Source organism: Musca domestica, unplaced genomic scaffold (assembly GCF_030504385.1).
Source record: "Musca domestica strain aabys unplaced genomic scaffold, Musca_domestica.polishedcontigs.V.1.1 5, whole genome shotgun sequence".
NCBI classification, from domain to species: Eukaryota; Metazoa; Arthropoda; class Insecta; order Diptera; family Muscidae; genus Musca; species Musca domestica.
The window spans coordinates 1,851,889-1,863,935 of NW_026712346.1; the positions used below are offsets into that span (position 1 = coordinate 1,851,889).

General features: G+C 36.7%; 1 protein-coding gene across 1 annotated transcript; it reads right to left on the minus strand.

The window, feature by feature from the left end:
• Positions 1-369: 369 nt before the first annotated feature.
• Positions 370-11,413, minus strand: LOC131804847 (uncharacterized). Its single transcript, XM_059128089.1, has 2 exons — positions 9,802-11,413; positions 370-2,672 (listed from the first exon to the last, which is right to left on the minus strand). The coding sequence occupies exon 2, from the start codon at positions 2,668-2,670 to the stop codon at positions 1,678-1,680; it is 993 nt and encodes a 330-aa protein (XP_058984072.1). The 5' UTR covers positions 2,671-2,672; positions 9,802-11,413; the 3' UTR covers positions 370-1,677.
• Between the last annotated feature and the right edge of the window lie 634 nt (positions 11,414-12,047).

Sequence of the window (12,047 nt, forward strand, 5' to 3'; positions counted from 1 at the left end):
GTTTTCCTATATACTCACGGAGGACATCATCTATCATCCTCTGAAATATTGCAGGCGCATTCTTAAGGCCAAAAGGCAATCTTAAGAATTCATATTTACCGTTTGCCGTTGAAAAAGCAGTCTTTGGGATGTCCCTTGATTTCATGGATATTTGATGAAAGCCTGATGTAAGGTCTATCGTTGTAAAATATTTTGATTTACCTAGACTAGCTAAAGTCGACGTAATGTCCGGAATTGGGTAGGTATCTGAAATTGTCACAGCATTTAGGCGTTTAAAGTCCACTACCATTCGGTATTGTTTTTCACCATTAGGTTTAGGTTTTTTGGGCACTATCCAAATAGGTGAATTGTAAGGACTCTTTGAAGGTCTTATAACTCCTTCCGAAAGTAATTCCTGTATCTGTCGTTCTACCTCTTCCCTCATACAGACTGGGTAAGGATAACTTTTAGTATATATTGGTTCCTCCGTAGTTGTCCTTATTTCTGCTTGAACGTTTGTCGAGGCAAGTTCGCTACCATCAAGTGGTCCAAAAAGTGGTTTGTATTTATCAATGAGGCTTTCTATTCTTTTCCTGACCTCTGGTGCATACTCTTCGCCTAATACATAATTTGATTCATTTGTTACTTTTTCTTTTAATGGAATTTTAAAACAATTTTTCAAAACTAAAACATTCTCCTTTCTATCAACTAAAGCACCTAACTCTTTAAGGGTGTCGTCTCCTATTATACCATCAAAGGTTTTAAGCGTTGGCAAAACATAAAATCAACGGGCTCACTTATCCCTAAAAATTTAAAAAATGGTCCAATTACTTTCCTATCTATGTTAATATCTCCTCCCACTGATCGAACTTTTATTGGTTTTTCTAATAGTATGCTACCATGTGATAAGTGTGGGTTGCAAAAGTTCTTGTTAGAACCCGTGTCGATCAAAAAACATAAAGTACCGCCATTAACAGAAGGGTATTCTATATAGGGTAAGCTTGATGGCCTTCCCCCCTAAAATTTACTTCGCCTACTGTTTCTTACTTCACCTTTTTTATTTGTTATTTAATTAAAAGATGATGTTTATTTTTGCTTTTTCTTTTTTCTTTTATTATTTTATTTCAATTCTTTAAATTCAATTTGTTTCGTTTACACTTTTTGTTTAGATTTAGGTTTTTTTGTTCAATTAATTTCCTTTTTTTTGTACAATGTTTTGTTTACAATTTTTTTGTTTATTTGTAGTTTTTTGTTCAATTTGTTCAATTTTTTTTTGTACAATGTTTTATTTTCAATTTTTTGTACAATGTTTTATGTTTTTTGTATTATGTTTTTTTTTTGTTAACACTTTGGTTTTTTTTTGTTTTTGGGCACTGTTCACTTCGGGGGGGAAACTTGCGTACGCGCTTTTAAATTCGAGACAGAACTGTTCTAACTCCAATTTGCATCGTCACAGCAAACCTGTTTTGGCTGGTGACGATGCTTATTTATTTGAATTCAGCATTGGAATTTACCGGTGGCTGCATATATGTGCATGTGAGTGTGTATATGTACATCATTTTTTTATGATGTTATTTATGCAGCCACCGGTAATGTAACAAACAACACTGTTGCGCAAAAATATAGCATCTTTTATGAACATTTCTGGCCCCCGAATGACAAGTGTTTACATTCATTTTTGAAATACAATGTTGTTCTTTATATTTTTGGCATATTTTTTATTGGACCGGCAAACACGTAACCCAGTTGGGTATCATAGGCCAGGACATCTCCAATTCCAGCCTCCTTGCACTCGTCTTTTCTTATGGCTGAGTAAACGTCAGCACCCAGTTCCACATCGACGGGATTGTTGCCTCGGGGATCAGGGTCGGCTAGGGCGCAATTTCTGAAACTTCTTGTAGGGTCCTCGAGGATTGGGTCCGAGTAAATGCGCCTGTGCAAATCTTCGATTATCAAGGCATTAACTCTAAGACTCCAGTGGCTGTTTGTGCGGCGGGGCGAAACCGTAAAGGTGGTAAATCGCTGCCCTTTGTAAATCCGCGATTGTAGGCCCAATCTACGGAAAGCCGCATACGATATTTTGGACATCGTCGCTGATTGGCTGATTAATGCCCTTATCATGGTGTACCCCTCTATTTTGTCAGCTTTGATGCGCACCATAGCCGTTGGCACAAATACCAAATCCCACGCAAAGTTTGGCGTTCTTACAACTTCCACGTTTAGAGATACTTCCTCCAGCTGAGACGCCCCGTGTAGCAGCGTATGATGCCGATTGTTGCACCTCCTGCAACCAGTCAACGACGGACAGTCAGGGGCCAAATGACTTCTGGCAAGGCAATTTCTGCAGTACCCCCTACGCTCCACAGTCTCATAGCGCTGGAAGGGGGTCTGGTGGCGAAACCTCTCGCAAGCACTGAGGGCATGGTCCTCCTGACACAACCCACAGGAATACTGCCAATAGCTGGGTCGTTCTTGGCGTTGGCGGGATCTTGCAGCGGAGCGGCTTCGTTGTCGTCTTTCTGGCGATGTGGAACTGGGAAGTCTGCGGTGTCTATGAGCCGGTCTGCTGGGAATGGGTTCGGTTGGGCGTCTGGGTCTGCTAGAACTTCTCGCTGTTGGACGTGCGGATTGGTTGGGACTGCGGCTGCGATCATCTAAACGGCAGTCTTGATTGGGCAAGTAGGCAGCCATATCTGAAAAAAACCAAAGGCGAGTACTATGTTCTTTTTTAAGTAGGATTCCGGCTAGTCAGTCGGAAAACAATTTGACAATTTTTGTGATAGGTCTGCTAATGTTGCCACTTGATGTCCGTATGTCTACAACCCTCGTATTCTGATCGCTACCGAGATATGTTTTTGCAATTCGACCCAACTTCCATTCATTTGGAGCCAACCTATCGTCCTTGATGACTACTAAATCTCCTTCTTTGACATTCTCCTTTTCACGCTTCCATTTAGTTCTTCTGTGAAGTTCGTGGAGATATTCTAATTTCCACCTATTGCAAAAGTATTGTGAAATAACTTTGAGTCGTTTCCAACGATTTACTAGACTAAGATCTGTGTCGGAAATGTCGGGTTCAGCAGGAGTAAGAATTGATGTTCCAATTAAGAAATGACCAGGAGTTAACGGGGAAAGGTCATTTGGATCATCGCTACCAGGACTTAAGGGTCGCGAATTTAGGCAGGCTTCAATTCTTGCTAAGATAGTTGTAAATTCTTCAAATGTGAAATTCATTTTTGGAATACTTTTTCGCAAATGCATTTTAAACGATTTAACGCCGGCCTCCCACAAACCGCCCATGTGCGGAGCGCCAGGCGGGATAAATTTCCAAGTAAGATTTTGATTGAAATTGTTTTGGATTGTGCTACTTTGAATATTCTTCATGAAAGCTAATCGATCTCGCTTTAATAGATCGACCGCTCCCACAAAATTGGTTCCGTTGTCGGAAAATATACAAGATGGACAACCTCGCCGACTTATGAATCTGGAGAAAGCGGCGAGAAAGGCATAAGTAGATAAATCGCTAGTTGGTTCTAAATGTATAGCCTTGGTGGCGAAGCAGACGAACAGGCAAACATAGCCGTTTGTGATAAAGCAAGCCCTTCCTGAATAACTTTTAATATTAAAGGGTCCTGCAAAATCTACCCCAGTGTTTGTAAAGGGTCGAGACAGAAAAGTACGTTCGGGTGGCAGCGAGGCCATTATTTGAGTTTGGGTTTGTTTCTTGTGAATTAAGCAGATTCGACATTTTCGTATAGTTTGTTTAACCAGAGATTTGAGTCCAAATATCCAGAATTCTGATCTTAGCACTCGGGTCATCAATTGATTACCACCATGTAAAGTGATCTTATGAGTGAATTCGACCAACAATTTGCTAAGGGTAGTTCCGTGTGGTAGTATTATGAGATGACGTTCGCTATATGTAAGGGCTGGAGATTGAACTAATCTGCCATTAGCTCGAATAATACCCTTTGAGTCGAGAAACGGGTTTAACGTCAATAGAGGGCTAGATGGAGAAATTGGAGACTTTTTCATTAGTGAATTATATTCATCTGCATAAACAAATTTTTGTGTACGAATTATGCAAGATCGTTTTCCATCTTGGATCTCGGCTGCGGTAAGATCCATTGATGAGGAGCGAAGATTTTGCCGATTTGCGCCAGTATTTTTCCAAAATCGCAGAGCATAGGCGTATGATCGGTAGACTTTTGCCAATGATGAGAAATTTTTTAATGGATCCTCTCTTTCTTGAAATATAGTCAGAACTTTTACAGGTTTAGCCTCTAAATTTGTGTCGTTTGGGATATCTTGCGATGGCCAACGATCTTTTGGCATTTTGAGCCATTGAGGTCCATGCCACCAGAGCTCATGAGTCGTTAGTTCAGTTGGAGAACATCCACGACTAGCAATGTCAGCTGGGTTGCTTTCAGAGTCAACATGTTTCCAGTTTTCTTGCCCAACATTATCAGATATTTCCGAGACTCTATTTCCCACAAAGGTGCTCCAATGACAAGGAGGCTTTTTTAACCAGGCCAAGACAATAGTAGAGTCTGTCCAAAAATGTGTTGAATATTTTGATATTTGTAGACTGTTTGTAATAGATTTTGCTAATTTGGAAAGTAAGACTGCCCCACATAATTCGAGCCTTGGTATTGAAAGTTTTTTGATTGGTGCTACACGAGTCTTTGCTGCTAATAAAAAGGTGTGTGTGGTATGGTCAGTTTTTTCAATCCGAACATATAGCGTGGCTCCATACGCGCTCTCCGATGCGTCACAAAATCCATGAATCTCAACAGAAGCATCTAGTGTAAACTGTATCCATCTTGGAACTCTGAGAGATTTAATATCATTGCTATTTTTGACAAAGTTTTGCCAATTTATATGGGTGATTGGTTTCAGTGTATCATCCCAATCGATTTTATCCAGCCAAATTTGTTGCATTATCAGTTTTGCTACGACCACTATTGGCGCTAGCCATCCGCATGGATCAAACAATTTGGCTATAGTTGATAAAACTTCTCGTTTTGTGTAAATGTTTTTGTTTTCCACGGTTGGAGGTGTAAAAGTGAAAAAATCACCTGATATATTCCATCGTATTCCCAACGTTTTCGTGGACGCATCTTCAGAGATATCCAACCAGTTAAGAGGCAATAAATTTTCTTGTGGAATATTATTATTGTATGATAATTTGAGGCCCATTTCATAAGTTGAAATCCAGCGGATTCGAGCGCTGCTACTAAGTCCTTCCGAGCTTTTATAGTCTCCTCAATTGTGTGTCCACCCGCAAGTACATCATCCACATAAAGATTTTGTCTTATAATTCTTGCAGCTCTTGGATACGAATCTTGAACATCATCTGCCAATTTCATAAGAGTTCTCAGTGCCAGAAACGGTGCGCAATTTACTCCAAATGTTACAGTTAGTAATTCATAGTCTTCAACTGGGTCTGTTGGCGATTTTCTAAACAGAATTCTTTGATATTTTGTTTGAGTTGAATCCAACAGTATTTGCCTATACATTTTAGTAATATCGGCGTTAAAAGCATAATTAAAAAATCTCCATTTTAGAATTTGTAGTACCAAATCTTGTTGTAAAATGGGTCCCGGAAACAATATGTCATTGAGACTTGTTTTGTTTGATGATGGGCAAGAAGCATTGAAGACGACTCTTAACTTTGTCGTGATTCGATCTGGCTTAATTACTGCATGATGTGGTAGATAATAATTGGGCATTTCGTCTCTTTCATCCGGATTGATCCTCCGCATATGACCAAGTTCTAAATATTCAAGTATTGAGGCATCATATTGTTCTTTTATCTCGGGCGTTTTCATAAGTTTTTTCTCCATTCTGTAGAATTGAGCTAAGGCGATGTTTCGGGAATTTCCTAATTCTTCGCATTTTTTGAATGGGAGAGTCACCACATATCTTCCATCCTTGTTTCGTATTGTTGTTTCAGTAAAATTTTGTTCACAAAATTGGTCTTCTTCTGACCGTAAAACTTTTTTAGGGGTCTCTTCCACCTCCCAAAATCGTGTAAGTACTTTCTCTATTGATGTTGTATTTAGAAGTGATATTTGTTTTCGTTGAAGAGTGCTTCCCGGTATGGGTCCTCCAACTATCCATCCAAATTTAGTTTTTTGAGTTAAAATTGATCCAAATGTTCTCATCGGAGTTCCAATTGTGAATATTAATGGTCCTATGTCCATTCCAAAAATTAAATCAATGGGTTGACTAACGTAAAATTTCGGGTCAGCCAGTTCTAATGCTGTTACATCTCGAAGTTGTGATTCATCTAAGTTTTGTGGTGGTAGATTTGAAGGTAAATTCTTTAAAACTGGAGCCCATACTTCCAGTTTAAAGCTAGGGTCGTATTTGGATCTCATAGTAAACAAGCAAGATTTCGTAGATGTTTCGGCAACAAATTGACTAAGGCCGGTGATATGAACTAGATTGTTCCTTGTGGGTAATTTCAAGAGGTTTTTCATCTTCTCAGAAATAAAAGTGGATTGTGATCCTGAATCTATTAGAGCTCGGGCATCGTATAGTTGTCCTTTGGTTTCAATTTGTACTATTGCTGTGAAAAGTAGAGTTCCTCCAGATTGTTGCTCACTAATTCGCTCATCTTGGAGGGTCAAAGTGGTAATAGTAGTTGGTTCTAGGTTGGTAGTGGACTGTATGTGAGTTGAAAGAGCAGCAGCACTGGTACTAGGTTGTGCTTCCACTCGAGCTAGGTATGTGTTTGTGGTTTGGGTTTCCGACCCCTTGTGTAACAAAGTATTATGTCTCATAGTACAAATACGACAACCAAAGCGACTTTTGAAATCTCTTACTCCGTGGTTTGAAGACAAGCAGTTGTAGCATAAGTGTGACGTTTTCACAGTGTGAATTCTGTCATTTACACTCTTTTTTAAAAATTCGCTGCAATCCCTGATAAAATGGTTTGATTTGCAGACTTGACATGTTTGAATATTTTGTGATTTATTTTGTTGAGGTTGTGCTAAGTTGTTTCTTCCTCCAAAATTGGTTGTATTTTTTGCGACATTTGTTTGAAATGTTTTCAAAAATCTAGGTTTATCGATGTTATTTTGCTTCTGTTGAGCAAATTTTGATGTTGAGGGTTTTATATTCCCTACTGATTCCAAGGTTTTGAATTTGTTTGTTAAGAAATCGTCAAAATGTTCCCATTTTGGTATTTGTTTACAATCGCTTAATGAGTTCTCGAATTCTTCTAGGAAGCCTCTAGGTAATTTGAGCAAATGTATATTAAAATCGGATCCCATCCTCTTCCATCGACGTCAAGCATCCCCAAAGTTTGAATACAGCTATTTACAGTGCGTTGTAGTTTTTGAATAGTGTGACTTGAGTCTGTAGAAACACCAGGTAGATTAAAAAGTGTTTTAATTTCTTCATTAATTTGCATCCTTTTGTTCTCATAACGATCCGTAAGATTTTTCCATGCTAATGCAAATCCATCATTAGTTAGTGGAACATGCGTTATAATTTCTCGTGCTTCTCCTGCTGTCTTTTGAGTCAAATGGAATAACTTTTCGACATTACTTAATTTTGAATTGTTTATGTAAATTGCCGAAAATAAATCTCTGAAAGTCGGCCATTCTCGATAACCCCCTTTAAAAGTGTCTGTGTCGCATGGCAGCAGCCGTGATATTGGCGTAAAATCCACTTCCTTTCCTTGCTGTGACATCTCTGAATCTCTTTTCATTTTCTCCTGTGCTTTTTCATCCAAAATATTTTAAATTTGTCCATTTATTGAACTCAGCGCCTGTTTATATGATCCCATGGTATCCATATAATGTTTCCTCAGTATATTTTTGTCGATGGTTTTTCCTCCTTCCTCTGGAACATAATCACGGCAGTCTAAATATGCCCTTTTGACCTGGTCCCATGCAGAATCCAACTCCATACGTGTTGTCTCCAAAGTATGAACCGTGTCATCCGGTTTGGTTATTGAAAAAATTGAAATGTAATCCTGAAGATCGTTGACGCAGTTTGCGAATTTTTCGCTTAGGGTCTTATCCATCTTGATGACTGAGTATTAACCTTTACCGAAATTTTGTTGTGTTGAAAAAAGGAAAGGCAACCCAATGAAAAGGATTGACTTGGAATAAGATTCAAACTTTTATCCAAATTTTTATTTTTAAAAAATAAGGATAAGCTATCTTCTTCAATTTGATCAACGAAATCTATGTTCAATTTTTGGTTTGGGTCGAATTATATTTCGTTTTGTTCCAAAGACTTGAAAGTTCTTGCAAAATCCCAAAAACTTTACTTTGTATGAGACGCCGAAATAATTTTGTTTAAAAATGTTTGCTGGGTTGTCCAGAGAAGTCAAACTCAATCAAGATATACCAAGGTGTCATAAAATATCTTGAAATCCACTCACAGGGATATTTTATTTTAAGAAAATCCAGAAATAATCAATATTATTCCAAAAGGAGTAAAGGTGAGGATTGTACAGGCAAAAAACGCTACAAAAACGACCAAAAGATTTTTGATTTTCCACCAACGAGGGTTTTTTCCCAGCAGTAAAATTGTAGAAAATTAAAATTTTCAATAAATATTTCCAAAAATGAAAAATATTTTCTATTGAAATGAAAATGTGTGCTGGGTTGTCGAACAAAGAATCCTCAAAAATATTACCATAAAATTGCAGGAGTATTTTTAAATTTTGACGAGACAAAAATATTGCTATGAAAATTTGTTTGAAGCAACAAATTTTCTAAAAACACTAGGTAATTAATTTAAAATCACAAGGTGCTAGTATTGGGTCAAGTTCCACAAATTTTTTTTTTCCAGAAAAATTCCAATAATTTTCAAAATTTTCCAAAAAATTTGTATATCCCAGCCAAATGTTTGTTGTGTCAAACTCCAATTAAAATTTCCACAAAAATCTAACTTTTTTCGTTCAGCGAATTCTTTCAAAATGTTTGTTTTAGCAAAAAGCAAAAAAAAAAATACCAGCAAAATATTTCTGCGAAAAAATGCAGAAATAAATTTTGGGTCCCAGAAATGTTTTTCTTGATTTAAAAATTTTAAGATATTTGTAAAATATAATAAAAATGTGTTATATTATATATGGGATCGATTTTTTTTTGTCTGTCCACAGACGCCAATCTAATTTTTTTTTTCCAAAAATCCCGAAAAAAATTCTAGGTTAAGTATTGTTTCATGTCCGTCCACTAGACGCTATTATTTGCAAAATCCGTCTGTCCACCAAACGGTTGCTATGTATTTCGCTTATGTATTTTTGTGACGCCAAAAATGTTAAAAATATGGCGATTATATATTTTTATGTGACGCTAGATTTTTTTCCAATATGGCGTTTATATATGTGTCAAGCGACGCCAATTTTCCAATAAGAATGTTTTTTCCAATATGGCGTTTATATGTGTCAAGCGACGCCAATTTTCCAATAAGAATGTTTTTTCCAATATGGCGTTTATATGTGTCAAGTGACGCCAATTTTCCAATAAGAATGTTTTTTCCAATATGGCGCTTATTTATTTTTTGAACTGCACGTTCAGCAATTTCCAATATTATATACTTATGTGTATGAAAATTCGCGCTATTTTATAAGTACTTATTGCGCCTATGTGAGTCTATATTTAGATGTCCGTCCACAAAATGGCTCCAAAAAGGGAAATTTTCTCAAAAAAGTGTCTTAGAGGCAACGCAGCAACTTTAAAAAGTGTCAACTTGAGATTTCAAAGTATGGGAATCTTCGGGTCAATGCAAATATTGAGGATTTGCCTGCTCCCGGTATGCCCTTTATGTCCAACAAGATAAATTTGATTGAGTACTCACTTTGATTTAGCCTTTGGGTCTCAAAAATTTGTTGTTGTAGTGTTGCTATTGTTGTTGTTGTTGTATTGTTGTTGTGTTGCCGGAGTCCTTCGTGGTCTTCTGGCAGCTTCCACAATTTTGCGTACTTCTTTATTTTGTTTGGTTTTTTTGTGATATTGTGTACTGTCACTTTTTTCACACCTTTTATTTTTGTATTTTGTCTTTTGTGTAGACCTTTTTTTTTTATATTAACGAAAAAATAAAAAATTTAATTAAATTTTGTTTATTTTTGTAGCACTGTGTAATTTCTTTTAGTTCTGTAGCACCGTGTAATGTCACTTTGTATCACTTTTTAATGTCACTTTTGTAGCACTGTGTATTTTCTGTTTGTTTTGTAGCACTGTGTGTTGTCTCTTTTTTGTAGTAAATTTGTAAAAATATATATTTGTTTGTTTAATGTCACTTTTTTGTAGCACAGTGTACTTTCTATTTTTTTTTCACTTTTTCTTTTGGTTGCACTTTTTTAAACGTCACTTTTTGTTAATTTATTTATTTATATTTTATTATGCACTTTTGTTTTTGTTTCAATTCACTGTGTCTGTCCACTTAATACTTTGTTTTTTGTTTTTAATATTTTAAAAACTTCACTTTATTCTCCGGCTCTGGAGGACCAAATGTTTCTTACTTCACCTTTTTTATTTGTTATTTAATTAAAAGATGATGTTTATTTTTGCTTTTTTTTTTCTTTTATTATTTTATTTCAATTCTTTAAATTCAATTTGTTTCGTTTACACTTTTTGTTTAGATTTAGGTTTTTTTGTTCAATTAATTTCCTTTTTTTTGTACAATGTTTTGTTTACAATTTTTTTGTTTATTTGTAGTTTTTTGTTCAATTTGTTCAATTTTTTTTTTGTACAATGTTTTATTTTCAATTTTTTGTACAATGTTTTATGTTTTTTGTATTATGTTTTTTTTTTTTTGTTAACACTTTGGTTTTTTTTTTTGTTTTTGGGCACTGTTCACTTCGGGGGGGAAACTTACGTACGCGCTTTCAAATTCGAGACAGAACTGTTCTAACTCCAATTTGCATCGTCACAGCAAACCTGTTTTGGCTGGTGACGATGCTTATTTATTTGAATTCAGCATTGGAATTTACCGGTGGCTGCATATATGGGCATGTGTGTGTGTATATGTACATCATTTTTTTTATGATGTTATTTATGCAGCCACCGGTAATGTAACAAACAACACTGTTGCGCAAAAATATAGCATCTTTTATGAACACCTACAGTTTCTTCCTGACAAGAGTCTCTCTCCAGCCCATTTTCAGCCATGAGGTCCTCGTCAGAAAAAGTTTCTATGTGATAAAGTTTTGCCTGTTTATGCCCTGTTCTTTCTTCATATGCGCCTCTTTTTTCAGCTGTCCTAGGATGGTTAATGTAATTTACCCGACGAGATTGTATTGTCCTATCAATATCCATTGGTTCGTGTTTTATGGCCGGATACCGTGGAGGTAACGCTGGCTTATTATAATTCGCATGTTCATTTACCCGAAAGTTAGAATTATTGTTATTATGCTCCCAATTTCTAGGCTGAGAATTTTTATTCAGCCATCCCGATCGCTTAGGGAATGATTTTGGAGGTCTTGAAACCCCAGGACGATAAGTCGTTTCTGTGGAGATTGAATCTAGGCCTTCGTCTTCGAATAAATTATGTTATTTCGCATGGCAGATTTTGTAACTCCAAACAAGCGGAATACGCTTCAGGCAACGTTCCTGGCCGCTGTATTATAACCATACGGGAAAGCTCCGGTTTTAATCCGCGTATGAATATGTCTAACGCTCTATTCCTGTATGTTCCTACTAAGGCTTTGATCGTTTCCTCACTGTGGGACTCTGTTTTTAATTTATTAATGATGAGTGAAAGTTGATGGTTGACTGTCGAATAAAACTCATCTACGCTTGAGGATCCCTGGGACAGCTGGTTGAGCTTATGTTCCAGAGTTTGAATATCCCGTTTATCAGCGTAGTGCAGGGAAAATATCCTTTTTATTTCCGTCCAATCACTGTCAAATACATTGTAGGATACAAGGGCTGTGTCGACAGCGCCCGTAACTTTTTGACGGACACTTTGTATAATTGCTCGATAAATAGGTTTGTCCCTAACTATTTCAAAGTCCTTCAGTATAGTTTCCACTGAATGAACCCAGGAAATATACTGAGTGGGATTGCCTTCAAAGGTTCTTAACTCTTTCACACTGTCAGGGA